Raw genomic sequence first — 25,103 nt, forward strand, 5'->3', positions numbered from 1 at the left:
TGGCATGTCAGCATTTATCATTTCGATTCTGAATGTTAAAAGAGATCGAAATGATAGGAAAATTAACGAATATAAACGAATAATGTCCGAAGAAGATGTCCTCTCCAGGTCACCGTACAAACGAGTCATTCGGGCTTAGAGCGATGTTTGCTGCCGCTTCAGTTCAGTGCTTTACATGACTGCCCCCTACTGATCATGTCTTTCCTATGTCATTGTATTTTCCGTGTTCCCTTGGAATACACCGGCGTCACGCGAGACCACTTTACTTCCCGCGCGCATTTTAAATGGCCAGATCTGTATGCTGCCTATCTGCGCGGTTGACACAGTGTTAATCTAGCAGTGGGAGCCCGACTCTTGGCCAGTAAATACACACTTCTTCACATACGCTTCTTAGACCGTTGTAGAATCATAAATTGGGGCGGGGGGAAATGGAGTTACAGCCTTGCTTGGATTGCAGAAGCTAAGTAAAGCTGGACTTTGTGGAGAGACTGAAAAAGCATTCATGAAATAAGTGGAGAAATTGCAAAAGTGGGTCTGACTGACTGACATAATTGGACTTCAGAAATGTTGAAATTAGATTGTGACACTGAGGTGCATTTCACCTTCAGAGGTGCCAGTGAAAGGAAACAAGTAAAAGAAACTTCAAATGAGCTCCAAATCAGAAAAAGCTTGTCAAGGTTAATTGACCCACATCAAACAAATGTACATTTCCTCGGCTTGGTGCTCGACAAAGATGAAATTTAAATAGCATTTATTTTTTTCTTGGAAATTAGACATCATTTTGTCCTGCACAACTTAAATTAGTCTCATGTAATGAATTGGATTACTGTGCAGATGAATGTACTGTTTATATTTGCATATAACATATTACTATTTTATGCTGATAAAACAATGTTTGGGTTGCTCTGATTCTTTTGCAGATTTACTATGCATGCATTTTCTAGAAATACTAATTCAGGGTTTCCATACATCCTGGAAAACCTGGAAAATTGATGACTAATTTTCCAGTCCTGGAAAATGAGAGAAAATGGAAAATTCCATGGAAAATCTTGTATTTGTCCTGAAAATTATTATAAAAAAAAAAAAAGTTTGTGTTCTCTTTTAGCCAAGCCTGAAACAAATAATGCTAGTAGTAATAAAAGCCATAAATCGGCACACAAACTTTATTGCAAGCATTTTCCAAAATGTGATTTGTGTGGAAATATTACGAAGTCTGTTAAAGGACGTTACCAAGCTCAAAGATGAACGCAAAGATGAGAAAATACTGGCAAAGCAAGTTCACTGCTCACGATGCGCAAAATATTGGAAGAAAATCTATAACGTTTAATTGGGGGGTGTTTAAGAGAATGAGTCTGAGGGGAACTCAGAAAAGCTTAGGTGGTATTTTCTCTTCATCTTGCCACTATATTATCTACATTAAAGTAGTATTTAGGCGCAGTGCTGCTTTATTTACAGCAGTAACCAGGGAAACGCTGTATCTCTACTGTTCCATAAGCACCACCTGCTGTGAGAGAGGGAAGTTTACTCTCAATCAACCAGTGTGCTGTTTTTGTTTACTGCAGATTACTACATATTTTTATGAATAATAATTTCACAAAGATAAAGTTAGGCCATTTTGTTTTTACTTCAGATTTTGAAATTAGATCAGAAACTGCTCATGTATGTAGAATCTTTCTTTCGATCATAGGGGTGGACGATATGGCCAAAATGTGTATCATGATATATTTCCTAATTTTGGTCGATACGCTATAATTCCGATATCGAAATGAACAATATTTTAAAAAGCCCACAAGAACGCCCACAACAGATGTATGTACAAACTTTTGAAAAATTAATTTGCCAAATCTATAAAACCTTCTTCTATAAAACTATATAATATTTTAGAAAAAATGGTTTATGAAGACAAACTTTGAATGTTCTTCATTTATTGGATTTAGGTTGATTAGATGCAGCAGTTAGCAACGTCTCTATAGCATTTATATGAATGTCTGAACAGAAGAACCTAAACTGTTACTTTATGTTAGAAGATCATATGAGGACTGGCAGAATATTGTGTTTGTATATGTATGTATGGCTGTGCTGAGATGATAGTCTCTCTAAACACAGGCCACTAAAGCATTAATGAAAAGAAACAAGCTTTTAGCAAAGTTGTTGCTCTCCCCCTGTTTCACTGCATTCTTTTCTTGAAATGCCATATAATTACAGACCTTCCCAGTGTAGAACAATAAGGTAAATCGAAATGCTTAGACAAAAGGACAGAAAACTGCAGGGTAACAGATATGATAGTGTGAAGGGAAGCTAGGCACGTTCCTTCAGCCTGTCATATCAGCTGACCTTTACAGGTGATGAAAACACTAGTCTGTGGCCCTGAGGGATCTCTGAGTGGCATGACCACATTATTAGCTGGATTGACCTCCAGAGCACTTCCCAGCCCTTGTACCCTGACCACTGACCTTCTGTCTGAACAATACAAACTCCAGCTGAATGCAGAGTTCTTCATTGTTCTTCCTTTTTACTGGAAGAACAATGTACGCACTCCCCTACCTCCTTGTGTGTGTGTGTGTGTGTGTGTGTGTGTGTGTGTGTGTGTGTGTGTGTGTGTGTGTGTGTGTGTGTGTGTACCTGGTATTCATCACGTTGTGGGGACCAAATGTAATACCATAGTAATACCAGTAGATTTTGACCCTGTGGGGACATTTCTTAGGTCCCCATGAGGAAACAGGCCTATAAATCATGCACAATGAGTTTTTTTGAGGAAGTAAAAGTGTGCACAATCTCCTGTGAGGGCTAGGTTTAGGTGTAGGGCCATAGAAAATATGGTTTGTACAGTATGAAAACCATTACGCCTATGGAATGTCCCCATAAAACATGTAAACCCAACGTGTGTGTGTTTTAAGCTTGGATAGCTTACAGAATTTTTTGTCTCTTTCTATTTCTCTTTCTTTCTCTTTCTCTTTCTTTTCCCCTTTCTCTTTCTCTTTCTCTTTGTCTTTCTCCCTTTCTGTTTGGTCCTATGCATCATGTCACACTCTTAGGCCATGTATGTGCGCCATTGTTTTTGGATGACAACTGCACATTAGCATTTAGACTTTTATTTATAAAAAATTAAAAAGAAAAAATATTATTTCAATATAAAATAACTGTTTTCTATGTAAATATATTTTAAAATGTAATTTATTTTTGTGATACAAAGCTGAATTTTCAGCATCATTAAGCCAGTCTTCAGTGTCACATGATCCTTCAGAATTCATTCTAATATGCTGATTTGTTATCAACGTTGAAAACAGTTGTGCTGCTTAAAAATATTTTTGTGGAACCTGTGATACTTTTTTTTGTTCAGGATTCTTTAATAAATTAATAAGTTAAAAGGAAAAGCATTGTTTGTAACAATGTAAACTACCATTTGAACGTTTATGGTCAGTATGATAAAAAGTGATAAATGCTTTCATCAAAGAATCCTGAAAAAAGAATCACAGGTTCCAAAAAAATATTAAGTAGCATAACTGTTTCCAACATTGATAATAAAAGTAATAAGAATATTAGAATGACTTCTGAAGGATGATGTGACACTGAAGACTGGAGTTATAGCTGATTAAAATGTATCTGTGATAATATTAAATTATATTAAAATAGAAAATATGTATATGTATATTTTTTTATATATAGTAACTTTAATTAAGGATCACCTCAAAATTTGTCACTGATGATGATTTATGTACCATCAAGCTCTAAAAAACATTAAAGTGGCATGTCCAAAATTATTCATACCCGTCTCAAGAATCAAAAGAAAGCCTTTATTGGCTATTACAGCAATCAAACGCTTCCTATAATTGCTAAGCAGCTTTTTGCATGTCTCCACTGGTATTGTTGCCCATTCATCTTTAGCAATGAGCTCCTTGGATTCTTTTTTTACTTCTCTCACTATCCTCCTGGCCAGCACAGGTGTCACTTTTGGCTTCCGACCACGTCCTCTGAGATTTTTCACAGTGCGGAACGTCTTGTATTTTTTAATAATACTTTGCACTGTAGCCACTGGAACTTCAAAACATTTAGATATGGTCTTTTAGCCCTTTCCTGACTTGTGAGCAGCCACAATGCGCAGCCGCAGGTCCTCATTGTGCTCCTTTGTCTTAGCCATGACTGTCCACAAACCAACAGCAGAGAGCTTCTGTTTTTCACCTGTTGAGTTGATTAAAACAGCTGTTCCCAATGAACCAGGGTAATTAGGATGCTTTAGAACAGCTTGGACTATTTGGAATGGTATAGAACTTTGGATTTTCCCATTGACTGTGACAGTTTGCAAAGGGTATGAATAATTTTGGACATGCCACGTTTTGTTCAAATGTAAATCCACAATGATGCCTCTTGTACATTGTCTTATTATCTTTTGGGAGAAGCCTGTGTCATTTCCGGTAAATGCTGGTAAAGCATTCTGCAAAATATCTTATTTTCTGTTTGATGAAAAGATGTCATACATGTTTGTAATAACATGAAAGGGAGAGTAAATAAAATAATGATTTTTTTTTACTGATTTGTCCATTTAATGATTGCAGATTGTGCTGGTTTATTGTTCGTTTGGTAAACACTGTGGAGTTTAAAGCAGGAAATGCTGCAGATTTCCCTTGCCATTGTAAAGAGTGAGTCACTCTGGTTGCTTTGTCTTTGCAGTTAAAGTATTCATTTGATCATGAATCATAATGTGAACATTGCTCCTTGAGACCGGAGGTCTCACTATCCCTCTCATTGTGGCAAATAACAAATGGTAGTTCCGGTTAAACTTTTCAATCACTTTTCCATTTTGGGGAGGAAAAAAAATGTGGGAAGAATGAGGGGGGAAGCCCTTATAGATACAAGTCAGCATTTCACACTGCCACACTTTTGATCTTGGAATGGTGCAGAAATGCAGCAAATTCAAAGGGAATTATTAATATGCTATCATGGCAAGGTCTTTAAAACAGTATCACTAAAGCTTTGATGTAGCTAGAACATTAGGAGGTTTCATGTCGTGGTCAGAACATGCAAAAATGTCTAAAGATGTGTAAGACAGCAGATAGATGTTTTACTGTTTTTTTTTCTGTTGTGTCAGTGAGTTACTGGGCTGCTTTCCTAACTTTAGATTGGAATTGTACATTGGAATTACTTGCTGTCATTGAAATTACTGAAGGTAGATGTCTTCAAACACCAAGGGATGGTTTGAAGTTGGCTGTCTGTCAATACCCGAAACATTATGTTTGAAGGCACCACAACCTTGTATTGCTGCTCTTAGATTTATTCATAGTTAAAAGACGGAGGATGATCTACATCTGTATTTGAAAGCAGCACATAAGAGAGTAATATTTGGTCTAATCTTCAAAAGAAATGTACTAGGGCTGACTTTTGATGACGATATGAAGCAGGTCTGAATCAGCTATTGTTGACAAGTAGATTAAACTCATAGAAGCAAGAAATAAAAATTTAAAGCAATAGGGACTTTTTATGCACATTTTTGAGAAATGGTGCAAACAAATTGTTAAATTTATTAAGAGGAGCAAAGAGATGATTAATGTGAGTTTACAAATGAATAAAAAATTAAGTCTTTCAGCATGGTAGACACAAGAAGTTTTTCAGGGGACTAAACTATTGTTCAAAAGAAGAATATGTGGTTTTTTTTTAAAGATATTATTACTTTTATTCAGCAGTTTAAAGTGTTAAATTACTTAGATAAAAAAATTGTTTTAGAAAATGTTCTTAAATGTTTCCACAAAAATATTAAGCAGCACAACTGAAACAAATTTTCTGACTACCAAATCAGCGTTAGACTGTTTTCTGAAGGATCATGTGACACTGGAATCATTTCTATTATACTGAAATAGAAAGCAGTTATTGCAATATTTCAAAATAATATTGTTTTGCTGCATTTTTGATCAATAAATGCAGCCTTGGTGTGCATAAGACACCTTTTAAAGAAGTAAGTTCACTTCCAGAACAAAAATTTACAGATAATTTATTCACTCCCTTGTCATCCAAGATGTTTGTGTCTTTCTTTCTTCAGTCGATAAGAAATTATGTTTCTTGAGGAAAAAAATTCAGGAATTATCTCCATGTAATGAACTCGTTTGATGACCCCAAGTTTGAACTTCCAAAATGCAGTTTAAATGCAGTTTCTAATGGCTCTAAACAATCCCAGCCAAGGAAAAAAAAAGTCTTATCTAGCAAAACGATCAGTTGTTTTCTAAACAAATTGACAATTTACATACTTTTTAACCTCAAATGCTCTTCTTGTTTGTCTGCGTGAACTCTGTTATTTTCTAGTTCAATATATCCTATAGTGAGGGTATGTCAAAAAACTCCCATCTCGTTTTCTTCCCCAACTAAATCCCTAAATCGCTGTAGAAGTATCGAACCGAACCAGTGTTTACAAAGTGAACATGCAAACATCCTTTACATTAAAAGGTAAAACAGCGGGAATTTTTCAACATACTCTTAACTGTATTGACATAAAATAAATGATATAAATTATCAATTTGTTTAGAAAGCAACTGATTTAATTTAAGCATTTAAACTGCACGAAAGTTCAATGGGGCCACCATTGAAGTCCATCATATGGAGATAATTTCTGAAATATTTTTCTCAAGAAACATTATTTCTTATCGACTGAAGAAAGAGAGACGAACATCTTGGATGTCAAGGGGGTGAGTAAGTCATCTGTAAATTTGTTCTGGAAGTGAACTTCTCCTTTAATTTTTAAAGTTATAATATTTATGTTAAAGAAGTAGTTCACTTCCGGAAAAAAAAATGTACAGATAATGTACTCACTCACTTGTCATCCAAGATGTTAATGTCTTTTTTTCTTCAGTCGTAAAGAAATTGTTTTTTGAGGAAAACATTTTAGAATTTCTCTCCATATAATGGACTTCTGTGGTGCCCCCAAGTTTGAACTTCCAAAATGCAGCTTTTTAAGCCCAAAATGCAGCTTTTTAAGCGCAGCTTCAAAAGGCTCTAAACGATCCTAGCGGAGGAAGAAGGGTCTTATCTAGTGAAACGATCTGTTTTTTTTTTTTTTTTTTTTTTTTTTTTTTTAACTGACAATTTATATACTTTTTAACCTCAAATGCTCATCTTGTGTTGTCTCTGCGATGCGCATGTGTGTAATCCAGGTCAATACAGTTAGGGTATGTCGAGAAACTCCCATATTGTTTTTGTCTTCAACTTCAAAATTGTCCTACAATGCTGTTTTACCTTTTTTTTTTGTCATGGGAGTTTGATCCTCTTTCTATGTTCACTTTGTAAACAATGGGTTGGTACTTCTGTAGTGATGCAGGACGATTTTAAAGTTGGGGAAGAAAACGAGATGGGAGTTTTTCAACATACCGTAACTGTATTGACCCGGATCATACAGACTACACATGCGCATGGCAGAGACAAGACAAGACGAGCATTTGAGGTTAAAACATATATAAATTGTCAATTCGAAAATAACCGATCGTTTCGCTAGATAAGACCCTTCTTCCTCAGCTGGGATTGTATAGAGCCCTTTGAAGCTGCATTTAAACCACATTTTGGAAGTTCCAACTTGGGGGCACCATACATATCCATTGTATGGAGAGAAATCCTGAAATGTTTTCCTCAAAAAACTATTTCTTTACGACTAAAGAAAGAAAGACATGAACATCTTGGATGACAAGGGGGGTGAGTACATTATCTGTACATTTTTTGTTGTACAGATAACTACTACTTTAAGTATCGTGTAATCTCTAGATATCACATCTGTTTTTGTTTAGTTTTTTACCTCTCCCCAATCGTCATTCTAGAATACAAAATGTTATCTAAAACGCTTTTCTTGCAAAAAATTGCATCATGCATTCTTGTACCACATACATTGGGCAACTAGATGAATATACTGTCTTGCTACAGTATATTCAGAATGATAGTGTGTTTGAAAAGCAGTATGTAGTAAGCAATATGCAAGTGTTACATTCTGAACACTCACTGAGCGTTCAGCCCGCTTTCTATTTTCTATTTCTCCATAAAATCTTTATGCATCTTATGCAGTATGGATCTTTTCCACATCTTCACAATGTTCATAGTCCGAACCTCTTTAACTTTCCTCCATGACTTTTTTTGGCATTCCATTGAAATATGATGGAAATATAATTCAATCATTCCCAACCTTCCACGGGCACATCTTTCTAGTAGCTTTGAGAGTGAATAGTAATGCATATATTCATGTTGAGCCGGGGGTGAGCCTGCCCAGCGTTGAATTCATGGGTAAACCCTGCTAGAGTCGCACCATTTCACTGCTGTTCCCTGCTGTGCTCTGCAGCAGCTCCAGCGCTCCTTTTTCATTCATTATTTTTGAGTAGCGTGAGGCTACGGTATCTCAGGGTGCTGCAGCACCATACGGCAGAGCTTGAAGTCACAGTCGCACATCAGAAGTTCAGAACTAGCTGCTGCTGGAAATGTGACATCCCATTTTAGGAAACAGCAGTACAGCTGGAATATATGCATTTTATGCTGAACACATGAAATCTTTTTCTGTTAATAATGGTGACGTAGGAACAGAGATGAGTAATTAAAAAAAATAAAAAAATCTGTATAAAATACATATTAGTGATTAAAAATATAATATATAATCATAAAAAATATATAATCATAATCACTGTATGAAAGTTACCTAAATACTTTAGTTACTGGGTTTATTTAAGACATTTGTGTTAATGTTGTGATTTGTAACTACTGTAAATTGTTATTTTCATATACAAATTCTTACTTTTTCCATTTTTTTTTTCTTTTCTTATAGAAAAGATATGCGGACGTGGAGTATATAAGAGTATATTAGAGCCTAGAATAACATAACATCAGCTGTTCCTCCCTTTTATAAAAATGTCTCAAATTGTATCCTTTAATGTATCAGCTCAAATGCCCTCTTGTGGTCTCTTGTGACTATTGCACATTAAGGTATGATAACTCTTCTGCAGATGCTCAAATGGGAATGTTGTAGTCTGTATTGTTTTAATTTCAATTTGCATAAGTTAAACCATCAATTAATAAATAAGGTTAGGAATATATTTTTTTCATAAGGGCATACTTCACTTGAGGTTTTGAGAAATAACCATGTAATCTAAAAAGCATTTTTCATTTTAAAGTTTCTGCTGCTATGAATATGCACATTTATGGTTCCACAGTAACACAGAGCAAATCCATTTCTATGATTAGGTATCCACTATGGCTTAAAACGTTAATAAGTCAGTAAATGATTGTTTGTTTTGTTTTGTTTTTGAAAGAAATTAGTAAAATTAAATGTATTTAGCAGTGATGCATTATATTGATCAAAGGTAACAGTAAATACATTTATAATGTCGCAGATGATGTCTTTTGACCTTGCCTTAAAACATACTGTATTTTGGTTAAATAAATGCAGCCTTGGTCAGCATAAGAGACCTCATTCAAGAACCCTAACTTTACCCCACTGACCCCAAACATTTAAAAAGTGGTGTATTCAGAACTACTCCTACAAATGTTTAAGATGTCACATACAGTCAGAGCTGAGGGCTGTGTAAGTGCAGGGGTTAAATATTCATGTTGTCTTTGGGACTGAATGGATCTAGAAAGCCGGAAAACTAGGTCACACTGGCACCACTGGGGTTACCATTAAAATCTGGGTCACCTGTTAGCATGCACTGACGGTGAATGACTAAGCAAAGACAGCTGGTAATTGGCTGTCAGGGAGCCCAAGTTGAACATTCAACATGGGCAGGAGTAATGATTTTAACTTTAAAATTAATATATACAGCACCTTTAAGCATGAAATGTTTCTTTATATTATAAATGTTTTTTTTTGTTTGTTTTTTTTATGCAGTCTAACGTTGTTGTTGTTGTTTTTTTGTGCTTTCTTACAGAAAGAACTCAGCCTTCCCAGACGAGGAAGTTTGTGAGTAAATCTACTTTAACTGTATATATATATATATATATATATATATATATTAGGGCTGTCAATCGATTAAATTTTTTAATCGCGATTAATCGCATGGTTGTCATGAGTTAACTCGCGATTAATCGCACATTTTTATCTGTTCTAAATGTACCTTAAATTAATACTTTTTAAAGTTTTTAATACTCTAATCAACATTGGCATGGACAAACATGGATGCTTTAAGCAAATATGTGTTTATTATCAGTGAAACCATACTCGACATGAAGACTAACTTGTTTCAAATGTCATAGATGTTTTTCAAATAACTTGTTCATGTCTATTAGACACATGAAAAAAAGAACATAGAAACACCAGGTTCCCATTACTTCTCTTTCTTTGCACTGAGCAATTTACTTCCACAAGCTTGTTTATATTATTTGCCGGACAGGGCAGCTCACTTCTTCTGAACAAGCAAAATCTACATCTATTATTACATTTCTTTGCCTCTCGGTGCCCACATACTGTAATCTGATGCAGCCAAGTTCTCAACAAAACTGTTTCCATTGTTTTGATTAAGTATTTTTGTTATCAGACAACCAAAGTAATATGAAATAATAACTGAAAAAAAAATCCTGCATTATGATCATGATTCAATCACTGAAAAGAATCATTTACCGGCATCTGGACATAAGTCACTCCCTGCATTATTATCGTTGCTTTTAACTTCCTGTCTGAATTCCTTCAGGATCCTTTGACTTTTTCAGGAGTTTACCCGTTTAAAATTATGTGATCGCAAAAACCTGCATCTTTTTTTTAATGTATTGTTTTGGTTATAATGTACTGATTGGAGAGCCTGGTCTCATGAAAATGCGCACTAGCACGACTTTCTGTTTCTATTTGGCGTGCTATTAATAAGCTGAAATTAACTTTGGCGTGTATATGATATGCAATTATGCATGTGTTTGACGTGCATATAATACGCCGTTTTCACGTGCATACTCGTATGTGGCTTTACGCATCAACTCCACAGCACCAATCCTAACGTACACCGACTCCGCTTGCATTCATTAAATATGCCAGAAGTGCCGGTACGCATGAAAAAGTGCAAGTACGCAAAAGGATCAAATACAGAAGTGCCTGCATACTGGCCCACTTCAAGCACTGGAATGAACATAACATCTGTTTTAACTGAAAGCGCTGCTCCTCTGCCGCTCGCTGAACAGAGCAGACGCAGATGTAAAGAGAGGGAGGTGCGCGCGCATTGGGAGACCTCGCGCTCGTTCAGTAAAACCGGAGAGACTATATTAGGTTTGTCCAATTATGTGTTTATGTATTGTTGCTAGTAGGGCTGGGCGATATGGCAAAAATGTAATCTCGATAATTTTTTTCCCATATTGAACGATAACGATATATATTTCGATATAAGCTGTTGATGCTGCCAGCTTTAAAATGGTATCCCAACAATGACTAAAGCCACAAAAATGAAAGGGTTCATTAAATTACATTTAAAGTATAGTTTATTAACAAAAACAGATTACAGATTTGGCCTTAAAAATTAAAACAACTTACTAAAATAAATTTAAAAAATAAAAGTTGTGACAGAGTATGGTAAATGAGAGTAAATGTACAAAATGTAAACATAAAATTATTGTAAAAACATAATTTGTAACACAATTATTTATTTATTTATTATTATTATTAACACAATTGTTTATTTTCTCTATTATAGGTTGAGCTATTTAAATTAGAGGCAACCACTGCATTTTGAAACAATCTACAGTATAAATAACAAAAAATTACGACACGGTTCTTTCTTAATCGTATTAAGTGCAGACAATTCAGCCATATTCTAAGCAGGCTACTCTCTAAATATTCAAAGTGCAAATAGAGACGGATATTTCAAGCATGATACAGAGCTATAGACATACACAACCTATCATAGCCTACATACTAATAACAGCCTAGATATGTCATGTAGCCTAATTTGCGTGCATTGGGGGGGATTAAAATTGCTTTTGAATGCGCGTGCGTTTTTTGCTTTCGGTTTCAGTTTTAACAATTGCGCCAAACTCTCAGCTGAGCTAAGAGTCACTTTTCAGGTAGCCAAACCACTTATATAACGGAATTCGTGCTACCTTTTTTGTCGACAATTTCAACATCTTTGGATACTAACTCGAAGTTAGTTTCACTTTCGTCGCTGCTTCCTCTCTCTTTTTTTTGTCATCCTGGTGTTAAGTTTGCTTCGCAATGTGCGGTAGGAAATGAACTTTGTACTTTGACGTGCACACGCACGCTGTACGCTGATTGGCTGTTGTCGCATATTTCTACTGTGTGATTGGCTCTTAGATTAATCCATATCGAGCAAAAAATGTCTAGAGCCTATCATCGTTATTAACATAAATTTTATCGCGATTCGATATGATATCGTTTATCGGCCCAGCCCTAGTTGCTAGACACTTTTCGCTAGGTTGGCAAAACTGTGCTTCCATTTCTTTAACTATGGGCTACGTAGTGGGTCAAACAGAAAATGCACGCTGCGTTAATCGCGCGTTAATAAAATTAGTGCTGTTAAAATGAATTTGCGTTAACGCGCTATTAACGCGTTAATTTTGACAGCCCTAATATATATATATATATATTGAAGTGGACTTCAATGGTGCCCTGAAATTTCAACACTGGGTAGGTACTTCTGGAGTGATGTACAGTAGAATGATTTTGAAGTCAGCGAAGAAAACGAGATGGGAGTTTTTCGACATACCCTAACTGTATTGACCAGGATCACACATCGCATCGCAGAGATGAGACAAGACAAGACAAGCATTTGAGGTTATAAAGTATGTAAATTGTCAATTTGTTTAAAAAATAACCAATCGTTTCACTAAATAAGACCCTTCTTCCTCGGCTGGGATCGTTTAGAGCCCTTTGATGCTGTGTTTAACTGCATTTTTGAAGTTCAAACTTTGGGGCACCATTGAAATGAACTAAACCTTTAATTGCAATTCTATAATATCTAAAAAGTCAGAATTGTGTGACATTAATAATTGTGAATGAATTGTGAACTTCCAGGATTAGTTCACTTCCAGAACAAAAATGTACAGATAATGTTTTTCTTCAGTCGTAAAGAAATTGTTTTTGAGGGAAACATTTCAGGATTTCTCTACATATAATGGATATGTATGGTGCCCCCAAGTTTGAACTGAAAATGTATTTTAAATGCAGCTTCAAAGGGCTCTTAATGATCCCAGCCGAAGAAGAAGGGTCTTATCTAGCAAATTGATTGGTTATTTTATAAACAAATTGAAAATTTATATACTTTTTAACCTCAAATGGTCGTCTTGTCTAGTCTCTTCGATGCATATGTGTAGTCTGAGTGATCTGAGTCAATACAGTTAGGGTATGTTGAAAAACTCGCATCCCGTTTTCGTCCCTAACTTCAAAATCACCCTACATCGCTGCAGAAGTACCGACCCAGTATTTACAAAATGAACTTAAAAAGATGATCAAACGCCCTTAGGTAGTTTTTCGAAATTACGCATTATACAGACTACGCATGTGCATCGCAGAGACGAGACAAGACCAGCTTTTGAGGTTAAAAAATATATATAAATTGTCAATTTGTTTAAAAAATTACAGATCGTTTCGCCAGATAAGACCCTTCTTCCTCAGCTGGGATCGTTTAGAACCCTTTGAAGCTGTGTTTAAACTGTTTTTTGGAGGTTCAAACTTGGGGGCACCATACATATGAGAGAAATCCTGAAATGTTTTCCCCAAAAAACATAATTTCTCTTATGACTGAAGAAAGAAAGACATGACGTCTTGGATGACAAGGCGGTGAGTAGTACATTATCGGTACATTTTTGTTCTAGAGGTGAACTAATCTTTTAAGAGAGATAAATTTGCACTTTTGAGAAGAAACGTCAGAATTCTGAATTTATATCTATAGCCTACCTTTTTTTTCAGGATTGTGAGAAACAAAGTGTGACTTGTGAGATTAAAAGTCACAGTTCATTTATGTATGTATTTATTTTTAATTCTGTGGCGAAAATGGGCTTATGTAGGGTTGACACCATTAGGATGACTATGAGGGTTAGACTTATGATCTGTCCAGTGGGTTATACTGTTGTGTACTTTGTCATCATCCAGCCACTGAATGAAACACTGAAAATGCATCTTTCCACAAAGAAATTTTTAAATTAATGTGTTGGAAAATGTAGGAGTGGCCTAAGACTTTAAGTCAGCACAGGACTTTATCCATCAAAGCTTTGTTTTAATTGATAGAAAATTAAAAATGCCATCTGCTGTGATCCAGCTCAGAATATGTTTATCATGTGCATTCGTACATCCTTTGTTTTACAGTGAATTACTAGATTTCATTATAAAAAGAATAAGCATCTAGTTATCTTGGTCATATTAGTTTTTAGTGCTTTTGAAGCTTTTTAAAGATTTTGAGAGACAAAAATGTGAAATGTGCCAAGTTAGCTAAATTTCCAAAAAATAACACAGTTTTATGTAAATTGCCTTCCCAATTACTTCCCATGTTGAGCTTCTGTATGCAAGTTGATGAGTAAACAATTATTTTGTTGTCCACATAAAAAGATTTACTTGTTAAAGCAAAGCTTGCATTCATATTTTAATTTAATTTATTTATTTGTTTATTTTTGGAGTCGCACATTCGCATACAAATAATATATGATATAAAACCTTGTTTAGGAATTGGAGCTGATAATGATTACAAAATGGTAATGGAATACCTGAAGATACCACTGAGGCAATCTCTTGCGAGTCATCACATAGCTGTCTGCCATGTCTCAGACTTTGGCCAGAAATTTGAAATGTAAGATCTTTGACTGTCATCTGAACTAGGCCCTGTCATCTACATGTTGCAACATTGATGGTAGGGCTTCATAGTTACTTAAAATGAAATTGAAATCACAATATGGCCTACAATGATTATTAAACAGCAATCTCCATGTAAACTGAAGTGAATATTTGACCTCCATGGTTGTCGTACAGGTTTGGGATGACAGAATTTTCATTGTTGAAGGGTTTCATAATGTTGTTTACTCGCATCTCTTTCTAGAATGCATATTCATCCATTAAATTTAATAATGAAACCTTCACTTCCTGTTGATGTCGGATTTCTCTGAGGGAGTCTTGGGTATCAGAACAATCTTAGAGGTTTCCCCTAAAGTTCCCTAGAAGTATCTTAGAATTAGAAGGGTTATAAATATATAAAGACAGAAACAAATGAGACTGTCTTTGTCTGGCATAAAGTAAAAGTATTAAGCTGTAAATTGAATGTGGATAGTATACACTCTTAAAAATAAAGGTTCAGAAGGGGGTTTTACAGCAATACCATAGAAGAACCAGTTTTGGTTCCCTAAAGAAGCTTTCAGTGAACAGTTCTTAAAAGAACCATTATTTTCTGAAGAACCTGTTTCCACTGTAAAGAAATTTTTGTGGAATGAAAAGGTTCCATGGATGGTGAAGGTTCTGTGGAACTATTTATGCCAATTAAGACGCTTTACTTTTAAGAGTGTAGTTGATATTTTGGTTTGGAATAGATGTGATGAAGACTTTCTGAGCTTATATGGAGAGCTGACATTTGAGTGCAGGCTTTGGTATCTGAGCACAGCCTATGTTGTTGAGATCTCTTCTGAAACTCTAGAGCAGGTAACTAAAGTTAACTAAGGTCTTTACAAAAATATAAGAAACAGGATACCTTCCCAAAAGTCTCCATTTAATCCCAATAATGTCCAGGAGAAATAATTGCAAAATTTAAAACATATTACTGGTGATTTCTCATGCTGTTGTAGTTGTTGTTGTTCTTGTTTCCTCTCTTGCCTAAGTGTTGGCAACATAGCATTGGTTAAATGCTTTCTTTGCAAAGTATCTATTAATGTATCCATTACATTTTGAAACGTAAACGGCTTTAAAAGTGATTAGCTAAGTCCATCAGTCGCCTACATTCCCTCTGAGTGTTATGTTATCTTCACTCACAACGTTCTCTGGTGTCTGTAAACACTCAGATAATTACTGTACGCAAAAAGTTCAAGAGCCCACAGCCTTTCACAGCACATATGGTGACTGTGGCATGCCACCACCCCAGTTCAGACTCATTACTGGTTTTACTTAGTTATTGGGAATTGCAAGTCATAAGTTTCAAAACCCGTAGCCACAAGTGTATAAAATCAAGTATCTGGCCATGCAGTCTGCAATTACAGTCATTTGTGGGGGAAAAATGCATCGTTATGAAGAGCTCATTGAATTCAAGCTTGGTACAGTGATAGAATGCCACCTTTGGTATAAGTGAACTGTAGGTGGCAACTCGACCACAAAACGGAAGTCACAGAGCGGGGTCACCGATGCACATGGTGCATAAAAGTTGTCAACGCTCTGCTGATTCCATAGCTGAAGAGTTGCCATCTTCCACATTATTATCAGCACAATCCTGTGCAGAGAGAGGATTTGGTTTCTATAGCCAAGCAGCTGCATGCAAGCGTCACATCACCAAGTACAATGCCAAGAGTCAGATGGAATGGCGCAAAGCACGCTGCCACTGGACTGTGAAGCAGTGGAAACGAGGAGTAGAGTGACAAATCACACTTCTCTTTTTGGCAATCTGATGGGCAAGTGTGGGTTTGGTGGATGCCAGGACATGCCCTGCTTGACTGCACTGTGCCGGCTGTATAGTTTGGTGGAGCAGAATTAATGGTATGGGGCTGTTTTTCAGCTTGGGCCTTTCCCTTACTTCCAATGATACTAAGAGATTTTGGACAATGCTATGCTTCCAACTTGGGGAACAGTTTTGGGAAGCCCCTTTTCTATTTCAGCATGACTGTGCCCCAGTGCACAAAGCAAGGTCCAAAAAGACATGGTTGGATGAATTTGGTCCTTAGCCTGCTGTCGCTGGGATCTGGTCCCAAATAAGTGTCAGAAAATGGATGGATGGACCTCTGGTCTACATCAAATAGGTCTTTAATAAGGGCTATTAATCACATATTGTGTAATTAGTTCTATTATTATTTCTGAAAGATTGTTATTTATATTTATTTATTTAAGTATAGCGATAATATGAAATGAAGTGGGAGAGGGGGGAGGGGGCGAGCAAAGTCCTAGAGCCAGGATTCGAACTCGGGACACGCAACGGCGCTATATATCAGCATGCATATAGAATTAAGATCAATTTAAATATCTCTCAAACCTGTTCATTCATAGTGTTTTATACTTTTATCAGTAACTTTTGGAGAGGTCAAGATAATAATTCAAGTAGGGTCTGGCATACAGTGATGGCCAAAATTATTAGAACACTAGTATTTTCACCAGCTAAAAATGGTTTTAAGTCATTTCTCTCTTTTGCTGTAATGTGTCGGTAGGAAATATCAATTTACATAATGGTTTTAAGTCCGTTATTTCCATCTTTTGTTGTAGTGTGTCAGTAGGAAATATCAGTTTACATTTCCAAACATTCATTTTGCCATTAATTGCAATAATCTAATGAGAGTTTTGTTTGCACAAAGTAGCAACAGCCAGTGCTCCACACAGAGATCTGGTCTCATCATCTTCCATTCTCTCTGGAATGGCATGAAGAAACCGAACAAACTGAGACAGACTAAATCCAAAAAACTAACTGACCTAAAACCATTTTTTAGCTGGTGAAATACTAGTGTTCTAAAAATGTCGGCCACCACTGTATGTTGATATGTCTATTTGGTGGCTGTGGTTGTGGTTGTTTGTGTTTGTAATAGGTCAGAGATTTTATTTTCTATATTTAGCAACCATGACAGTTGGCAGTTTTTTATGGTGATCCTGATGGCTGTGTCTGGTGTCAGTTGACCTGTCAGATATATGTGGAGGTGCAAACCTGTGCTTTACAAAGATCTTGAAATCACAGGTTGTGCAATATTGTTTTTAGTTTGAAATAGTTTGAATTTATTTTTTACAACATATACTTTTTTTTACAACATATACTTTTTTACTATACATATATTGTTTGATTTACCCTGTACCACCTTGTGTTTTCCCTCATTTGTTTATTTAGGTCCATTTTCCTACACAGTAACATATTTCAAGCAATTCTATAATAAATATTTTTTGTTTGCTGGTTTGCATGTCCTGTTTCTACCTGTTTTAGACTTGTCACACCTTTTCCCTACTTCACAGCACTCTCATCATATGTTCACTGTTCTCTTCCAAAAAATTATTCATATGAGAAAACTGAGTACTGGTGCAGTGTCTCTGATAATACACACACATTGTACCCGTTTTCCGTCAGTTACGCTCTCTCGGTTGGATGTGTATGATAGATCTTCAATGTATCAAAACCTGTCAGAAACAAATTAGAAGAAAAAAAACATGTCAATGAATTTTATTGGCCTTTTGCGTTTATGATTTATGGCCTGCTTCTGTGACGGCGGCACAGGCATCGTGTGATGAATGTGCTGTTACGGTTGTCTGTTTGTTTCTGAGAGGGAGCGAGTCAATGCAATGGTCGTGACTGAGCTCGATCAACAGGGAGATGTAGTTGAAGTGGTGGATGGGGAGGTTATGGACACTCAGGTCATGATCTCCAGATGCGTTTGCTGAATGTTAATGAGAGGTTAGTCACCCGTTTATACATCAGCGTCAGCAGTAGCAGGTCAATGGCCCTGAGATGTTTTTTGACCATTTTTTTAAACACCATTTCTATTTTGTTTTTATATAAATGTAAATGGATTTTCTAAATGTATAAAATGGTTCAATTAACAATTGCTAGCTAACAAATTGTGAAAATAAAAGCAAAAAAAAAAAAAAACTATTTAATTTTACGGGATATCGGGAGGGGCTAATGAAATTGAATTGCGGCTTAGCTGTAATTTTTTATGTTTTTTTTTATTTATGTGTTTATTTTAGGGCCGGGACTCGATTAAAAAAAATAATCTAATTAATTAGAGGCTTTGTAATTAATTAATCGAAATGAATCGCATTTTAATCGCATATAAATATTTGACCTGAGAACAGTGAGAAGTAAGTTTTTTTTATATGGATTTTTAGTATACCATTGAATAATGACTGAATACATAAGCTTAAGCAACAAAATTTCAATTCAATTCAATTCAATTTATTTATAAAGCACATTTAAAATCAACCTTAGTTGCCAAAGTGCTGCACAAACTTTAAAAAAGAATAAAAAATATCTATATAAAAACACATAAAGTACATACCCTTTACACACAATCAAAAGCACAAGAGAAGAGATGCGTTTTTACCAAAGATTTAAATTCCGGCAATGAGGAAGCTGTTTTAATGGGTAATGGCAGATTGTTCCATAATTTAGGACCAATTACTGCAAAGGCTCTGTCACCCCTGCGCTGCAAGCGAGATCGTGGTATTCGCAAAATAAGACTGTCTTGGGATCTAAGCGACCTGACCGGATTGTAGGTGGTGAGTAAGTCTACGAGATAACTCGGGGCTAGGTTGTTTAGAGCTTTGTACACGAATAATAAGATTTTATAGTCAATTCGATAGCGTACTGGCAGCCAATGTAGGGAGCGTAAAATAGGTGTAATATGATCTCGTTTGCGGCTACCAGTGAGTAGACGGGCAGCCGCATTTTGGACCATTTGAAGGCGAGAAATAGAAGAGAGAGGTAATCCAGCATACAAAGAATTACAGTAGTCGAGTTGAGTGGAAATGAAAGCGTGAATAATGGTTTCAAAACTTTTCCTACTCAAGAAAGGTTTAACTTTAGCTAATCGACGAATATGAAAGAAACCGGTACTAACTATTGTGTTCACTTGCTTTTCTAGTGTGAGACTACTGTCCAGGTGAAATCCAAGATTTTTGACATCTGATGTAAGAAAGGGAGTAAGTGCGCCAAGATTAACAGAATCGGCAGTTAAATTTTTATTTGGCCCAAATTGAATGATTTGGGTTTTCTCGTCATTAAGCAGCATAAAGTTATTCGTAAGCCACATTTTGATTTCTTGCAAACAGGCTTCTAATCTTTTGTACGCTAAGTTGTCGTTGCGTTTTATTGGTATGTAGAGTTGTGTGTCATCTGCATAACAATGATACGATATCCCAAACTTACTCATGATGGATCCCAGGGGCAACATATACAAAGAAAATAGCAATGGTGCTAAGATCGAACCCTGGGGCACACCACAAGTGAGCCGAGCCGACGAGGAAGAAAAAGTACCTAACCTAACAGAGAAAGTTCTATTAGAAAGAAAAGATTGAAACCATTTTAAAACTGTGCCTGAAATGCCGATGGAGTGTTCAAGCCGGGATAAAAGGATCCTGTGATCAACAAAATCAAAGGCTGCACTCAAATCCAACAGTACTAATGCCATGGTATGACCTGCGTCTGTAGTCATTAGAATATCATTGAAGACTTTTAACAACGCAGACTCAGTACTGTGCAAGGTTTTAAAGCCAGACTGAAAGATGTCAGAGATAGAATTAATTTGCAAATAATTTTGCAACTGGAGAAAAACTGCTTTTTCAAGAATTTTAGCTAGAAAAGGCAAATTGGAGATGGGTCGATAGTTTGCATAATTTGCTGCATCAAGTGAGGGCTTTTTGAGAAGTGGGGTCACAGTCGCAAGTTTAAAACAAGCTGGAACCGTCCCAGTAGACAGACTGTAATAATGGATAAAATGTCAGAACCGACTGTATCAAAAATCTCTTTTAAAAAACGTGATGGAATAATGTCGTGCGGGGAGAAAGTAGGTTTCAATTTTAAAGTAATCTCTCTACATGTCTGAACGGAAATAGGTGCAAATTCGCTCCACTGTGAGCAGGAGTAAGAGGGATCGGAAACTAATTGTATCGTGGTAAATGATTTGGCTCGAGTAGTGCTGATTTTGTCAGAGAAAAAATTTAGAAACTTTTCACACTCAAAAGAGGAAGTAACAGAAAGATAGTTGACAGAGGGATTTAGGACAGAATCGATTGTAGAGAATAACGTTCTGGGACAGTTTGAGTTTTTTTCAATAATATCGGATAGAAATTTATGCTTAGCTGTCCTGACAGCCTTTTGAAAATTACATAAGGAAGCATTAAGCATTTCGAAAGAAATCTGAAGCTTGTCTTTCTTCCATTTACGTTCAAGCCTTCGGCTCAGTTGTCGTAAGGATCGAATATCATCATTTATCCAGGGCTGAGACTTGTTTCGAGGACAAATAAGCGTTTGAGGTGCAATAACATCCAAAATGTCAGAGCATTTTTTATTGAAAGAGTGAATCTGGTCGTCAACATCTAGGAAAGATGCAACAGAGTCGGAAATATGTGGATTGTCAGACCCCAAGTACAGTTCTGAGAAGACATGATTCAAGCGTGGAGTCAGACGTCGAGACCAACGTGCTTGGCGTGGTAAAGTTTTTGGAGGAGCTGGTAAAAATGTAGAAAACAGCACTGGTCTGTGATCAGATAATGGAGTATCACAAATGTCAATGTCTACCACAGATAACCCAAAAGACAAAATTAAATCGAGTGTGTGCCCGTGACAATGTGTAGGACCATTTACCCATTGATCAATGTTAAGCGAAGATAAAAGGCTTGTAAATTCCTTAGTTAAGGCGTTGGCAGAACAGCAGACATGGATATTAAAATCACCAGTTATTAAAATATGATCGTATCTACTAAGAACATCCCCTAAAAAATCAGCAAACTCTTTTATAAAGTTGCTGGATGAAGGGGGGCGATACATTACTAAAAATAAGACAGGATGAGGACAGTCTAAATGAATTTGTTGCACCTCAAAGCTACTGCAGATTGTCGTAGGTAAATGTCGGCAATGTATTTTATTTTTGAAAACAGTCACAAGTCCACCTCCCCGGCCAATCGTCCGGGAGGTATTAAAATAATCATATTCGGGAGGAACCAGTTCAGAAAAAGGACTCAGATCACCTGATTTTATCCAGTCACGAAGAAGAAATCCAGATTGTTGGAAGAGATGAAATTGTTGCAGATGAAGGTTTTGTTTGCCACGGATCGCACGTTGGCAAGCCCCATTCTGAGCTGCGGTGGATCCAGTTGAGCGTCGGAGGCTCTGCAAAGTGAGCGCAAGTTGCAGTGATTCACTTTCCTGCGACGAAGCCGTGGGGAACTCCAACGGGTAATCCTGGTGGGCGAATCCGGAACGACTGCGCGAATCCACGAACCACCGCGCTGCGTCGTGCCCCAAGAGAAACCAAGGCGGCCGGCCGCTTCGGACCGCACATCCAACAGTGGGGCAAAAGTGGAGCCAGATTCCCAGGTCGATTTCAGTCGCACGGCCACGCCGCCCCGCTTCCCGCGTCGTCTCCGGCGTCTCTTGCGTGGAACCCTGAGGGCACGCCCGCGTAGGTAGTCAAGGGAACGAGACTGCGTTGGTGATGAGTAGAACTCAAAGTTTCTTAGGTTGGCGGAAACTCCAAGAGGCTTTGGCATAGTATGGTAAATATCAATGAGTTGTTGACGATCATATACAAGCAGCGAATGGCTGCATAAAACAAATAAAATCAATAAAAACATAGTGAATAGCACAGACAGTGGACGGCACGCCAAACACACCGGCGCCATCTTGACTTGACTTCAAGCAACCAAGTTCTATCATTCAAAATATTGTTTATTTTTGTTCAACCAAGTCCAACAGACCAGTGCAATATTGCCATTAAGTGTAGCAATAGGCTCGATGTGCTACAGTGATATGCGAATTCCTTGTTGCATAGCTTGCACACAACCATGCTCTTATCGAGGCTTCCATCCATTCGTTTTTTATAACAAAATTTCCCATCCACAGGGCCAACCAAAGCGGTCCCATCAGCTTTTTTGTCCATGTTCACTGTGGTTTGTTTTGCTGCGTCCCAATTCGCCTACTTATACTATGCCCTATAAGTATGTACTCTTTTTGTGAAGAAAAGTACATACTTTTGAGTATGTAGCAGAATAGTAGGCAAGCTTTGGGACATACTACTTCGTCATAACTGCGTCTTTAAGGGACACTCTGTTGCTTAGTTACCTGAATCCTGTCACTGTTTAAACTGCCCTGTCAATCATCACAGTTAACATTATCTACATTTCGTTTAATTTAATTTCCTACCGTATTAGAGAGAAATTAAGAGGCACGTTCTTTAACAAGTCTTTCATGCCGAGAACTCTGCTCTTGTGTTTGCTTAATTATGCATTTAAACGTTAATGACCAAACCTATCATTATAAATGTTGCTGCACATGGAATATAACGCGGATAACATTTTAAAAATATTTTTTATCAGGTTACACACTGATTATTTATCACTCAAACCCCTTTCTCTACCTGTCCGTTGGTCGCGCATATCCTCCATGTTTGTAGTTTTTTTTTAACACTTTTTATGCGTGTTTGTAGTTCTAATCGAATACTCGTTCACGGCGCAGTGTGTTGTGGGCAATATTAGCCGTTAGAGTGTGCATTGATCGTTAAGTAGTAGATCATCCGGGAATCTTTGGAATACGTTTTTAAACATACTACGATTTGGGACATACAATACTATTTAGGACGGACGCAGTTTGTCTGAACGCTAGTTGGTGCTCCAGTATAATCGGTCCGCCGAATCTCATCCAGTGAGAAACGTTCCGCGGTGCAAAACTAAGTGCGATTAAAATGCGTTAAAAAAATTTAACGCGTTATTTTTGTGTAATTAATTAATCTAAATTAACGCGTTAAAGTCCCGGCCCTAGTTTATTTATTTGTTTATTTTGTAAATAAGCTATGTGCTTTATTTATTTATTGTAAGATTTCTATATAAATTTCAGTGATTTTAGTGATTTTAGTATTTCAACCTTTCATTTAATTTCACTTTGCATTTAATTTAGTTGGCAAGGCAACGTTTCTAATTTTGACATAATTTCTTACCACCCCAATTTTATGATGTGGGTTGCTGACAGGGTGTTGAGGGTGTTTTAGCTGGTTAACGGTGGTTTACTTAGTTGTAATTTTTATACTTACATTTTTTTTTATTAATATTGTTTTTTATATATTTGAAGAGATCATTTGCAAAAACAGATAACTTTTTTTTTTTTTTTTTTTAAATCATGTTTTTTTTATTCTGCATTACAAATAATCAGTCAAACCGCAGTTGGGTTGTTTTGATTAAATAATAATAATTAAAAAATATATACAGCTATCTAACACAATAAAACACAAAAACATGATGACACAATAAAAATCGTGATTTATAAAAATGGAATTATCTTTTTTTGCAAATTAACTCTTTATTTCTTAGATTTAATTTTATTTTTAATATGTTTAGTTTTAGTAAGTTTAGTATTTCAAGTTTTTTTGACAGCTAATATTGTTATTGACAAATATACCATTATTAAGATATAAACCCTTTAAGTTGATCTCTATTAATTCTTTTAGATGTCCTTCTAATGCACATGTGTGTTGTTGCCCAATATAATGGTAGTATGGAAAAGAAAGGGTTACAGCAATTAATGAATGTAAATAGAGGGTACCAAGTGAAGTGTGACCTGTTAAATCCCAATGGAGCAGTCCCTGGGCCTCAGCTGATTGCTTCATTCCCTCAAACACATGCGCACATGCATACAGTGAGCCTTGAACATTCTTGAACAGTCTAAAACTATTTTGATTATACATTAAAGCGTTGCCTGTTTGTTTTAGAAAATGTTTCAGATAAAGAAGTTTTACTAATTCAGTTTCTCAACATGAATGAGTTTGGCCTATTTCGGCCCAACTGCAGCAGGTGTTTAACTGGGTTCTGTCCTTACGCCCCACTTCCTGACTGCATGCTGCTTCTGCTCAGTTTTTGATGCGATGTGCACTGTCATCTGCGGTTTGTGTGCTTCCATGAGCCTGCCAACTGTGGTCAACAATTTACTTTGCCTGAAATGCATTCCATTTAGACTGTAAATGTATTCATATTTTTTGTGTAATTGGTTTTGCCTTTTTATCTTCATCCTGTTGTTTGCCAAAGCGCTTCTAAGATTGGTGTTGCTTCTATGATTTTAAGTGTGCATTTAAATTTAAATGGAAAAAAGAAAAACAGATGATCATGCTGAATGTGGCGGACAGGGTTACAGTAATCTCAGTATTGCACTCAAGCACATATTGCAGAAAGTACAAAGTACACATGCAAATCCATTTATGTGCACCCGTGAGAGTGTAAGTAAATAGGTTTTGTCTCTATAAAACAGGGACATTTTGCAGATTTATTAGTGATTCTATCAATTTTGTTGGCAGTGTCATTG

At 36.4% G+C, this 25,103-nt stretch overlaps 1 protein-coding gene across 1 annotated transcript in view; it reads left to right on the forward strand.

The window, feature by feature from the left end:
* The window catches only part of mast4 (microtubule associated serine/threonine kinase family member 4), a 180,977-nt gene that overhangs the window by 70,709 nt on the left and 85,165 nt on the right, over window positions 1-25,103 (forward strand). The window contains exon 4 of the mRNA XM_073839533.1: window positions 9,879-9,910. Within this exon, the coding sequence (XP_073695634.1) occupies window positions 9,879-9,910 (32 nt within the window). The remainder of the gene's footprint in view (window positions 1-9,878; window positions 9,911-25,103) is intronic.

The sequence above is a fragment of the Garra rufa genome, chromosome 5 (genome assembly GCF_049309525.1).
Source record: "Garra rufa chromosome 5, GarRuf1.0, whole genome shotgun sequence".
Taxonomy (NCBI): Eukaryota; Metazoa; Chordata; class Actinopteri; order Cypriniformes; family Cyprinidae; genus Garra; species Garra rufa.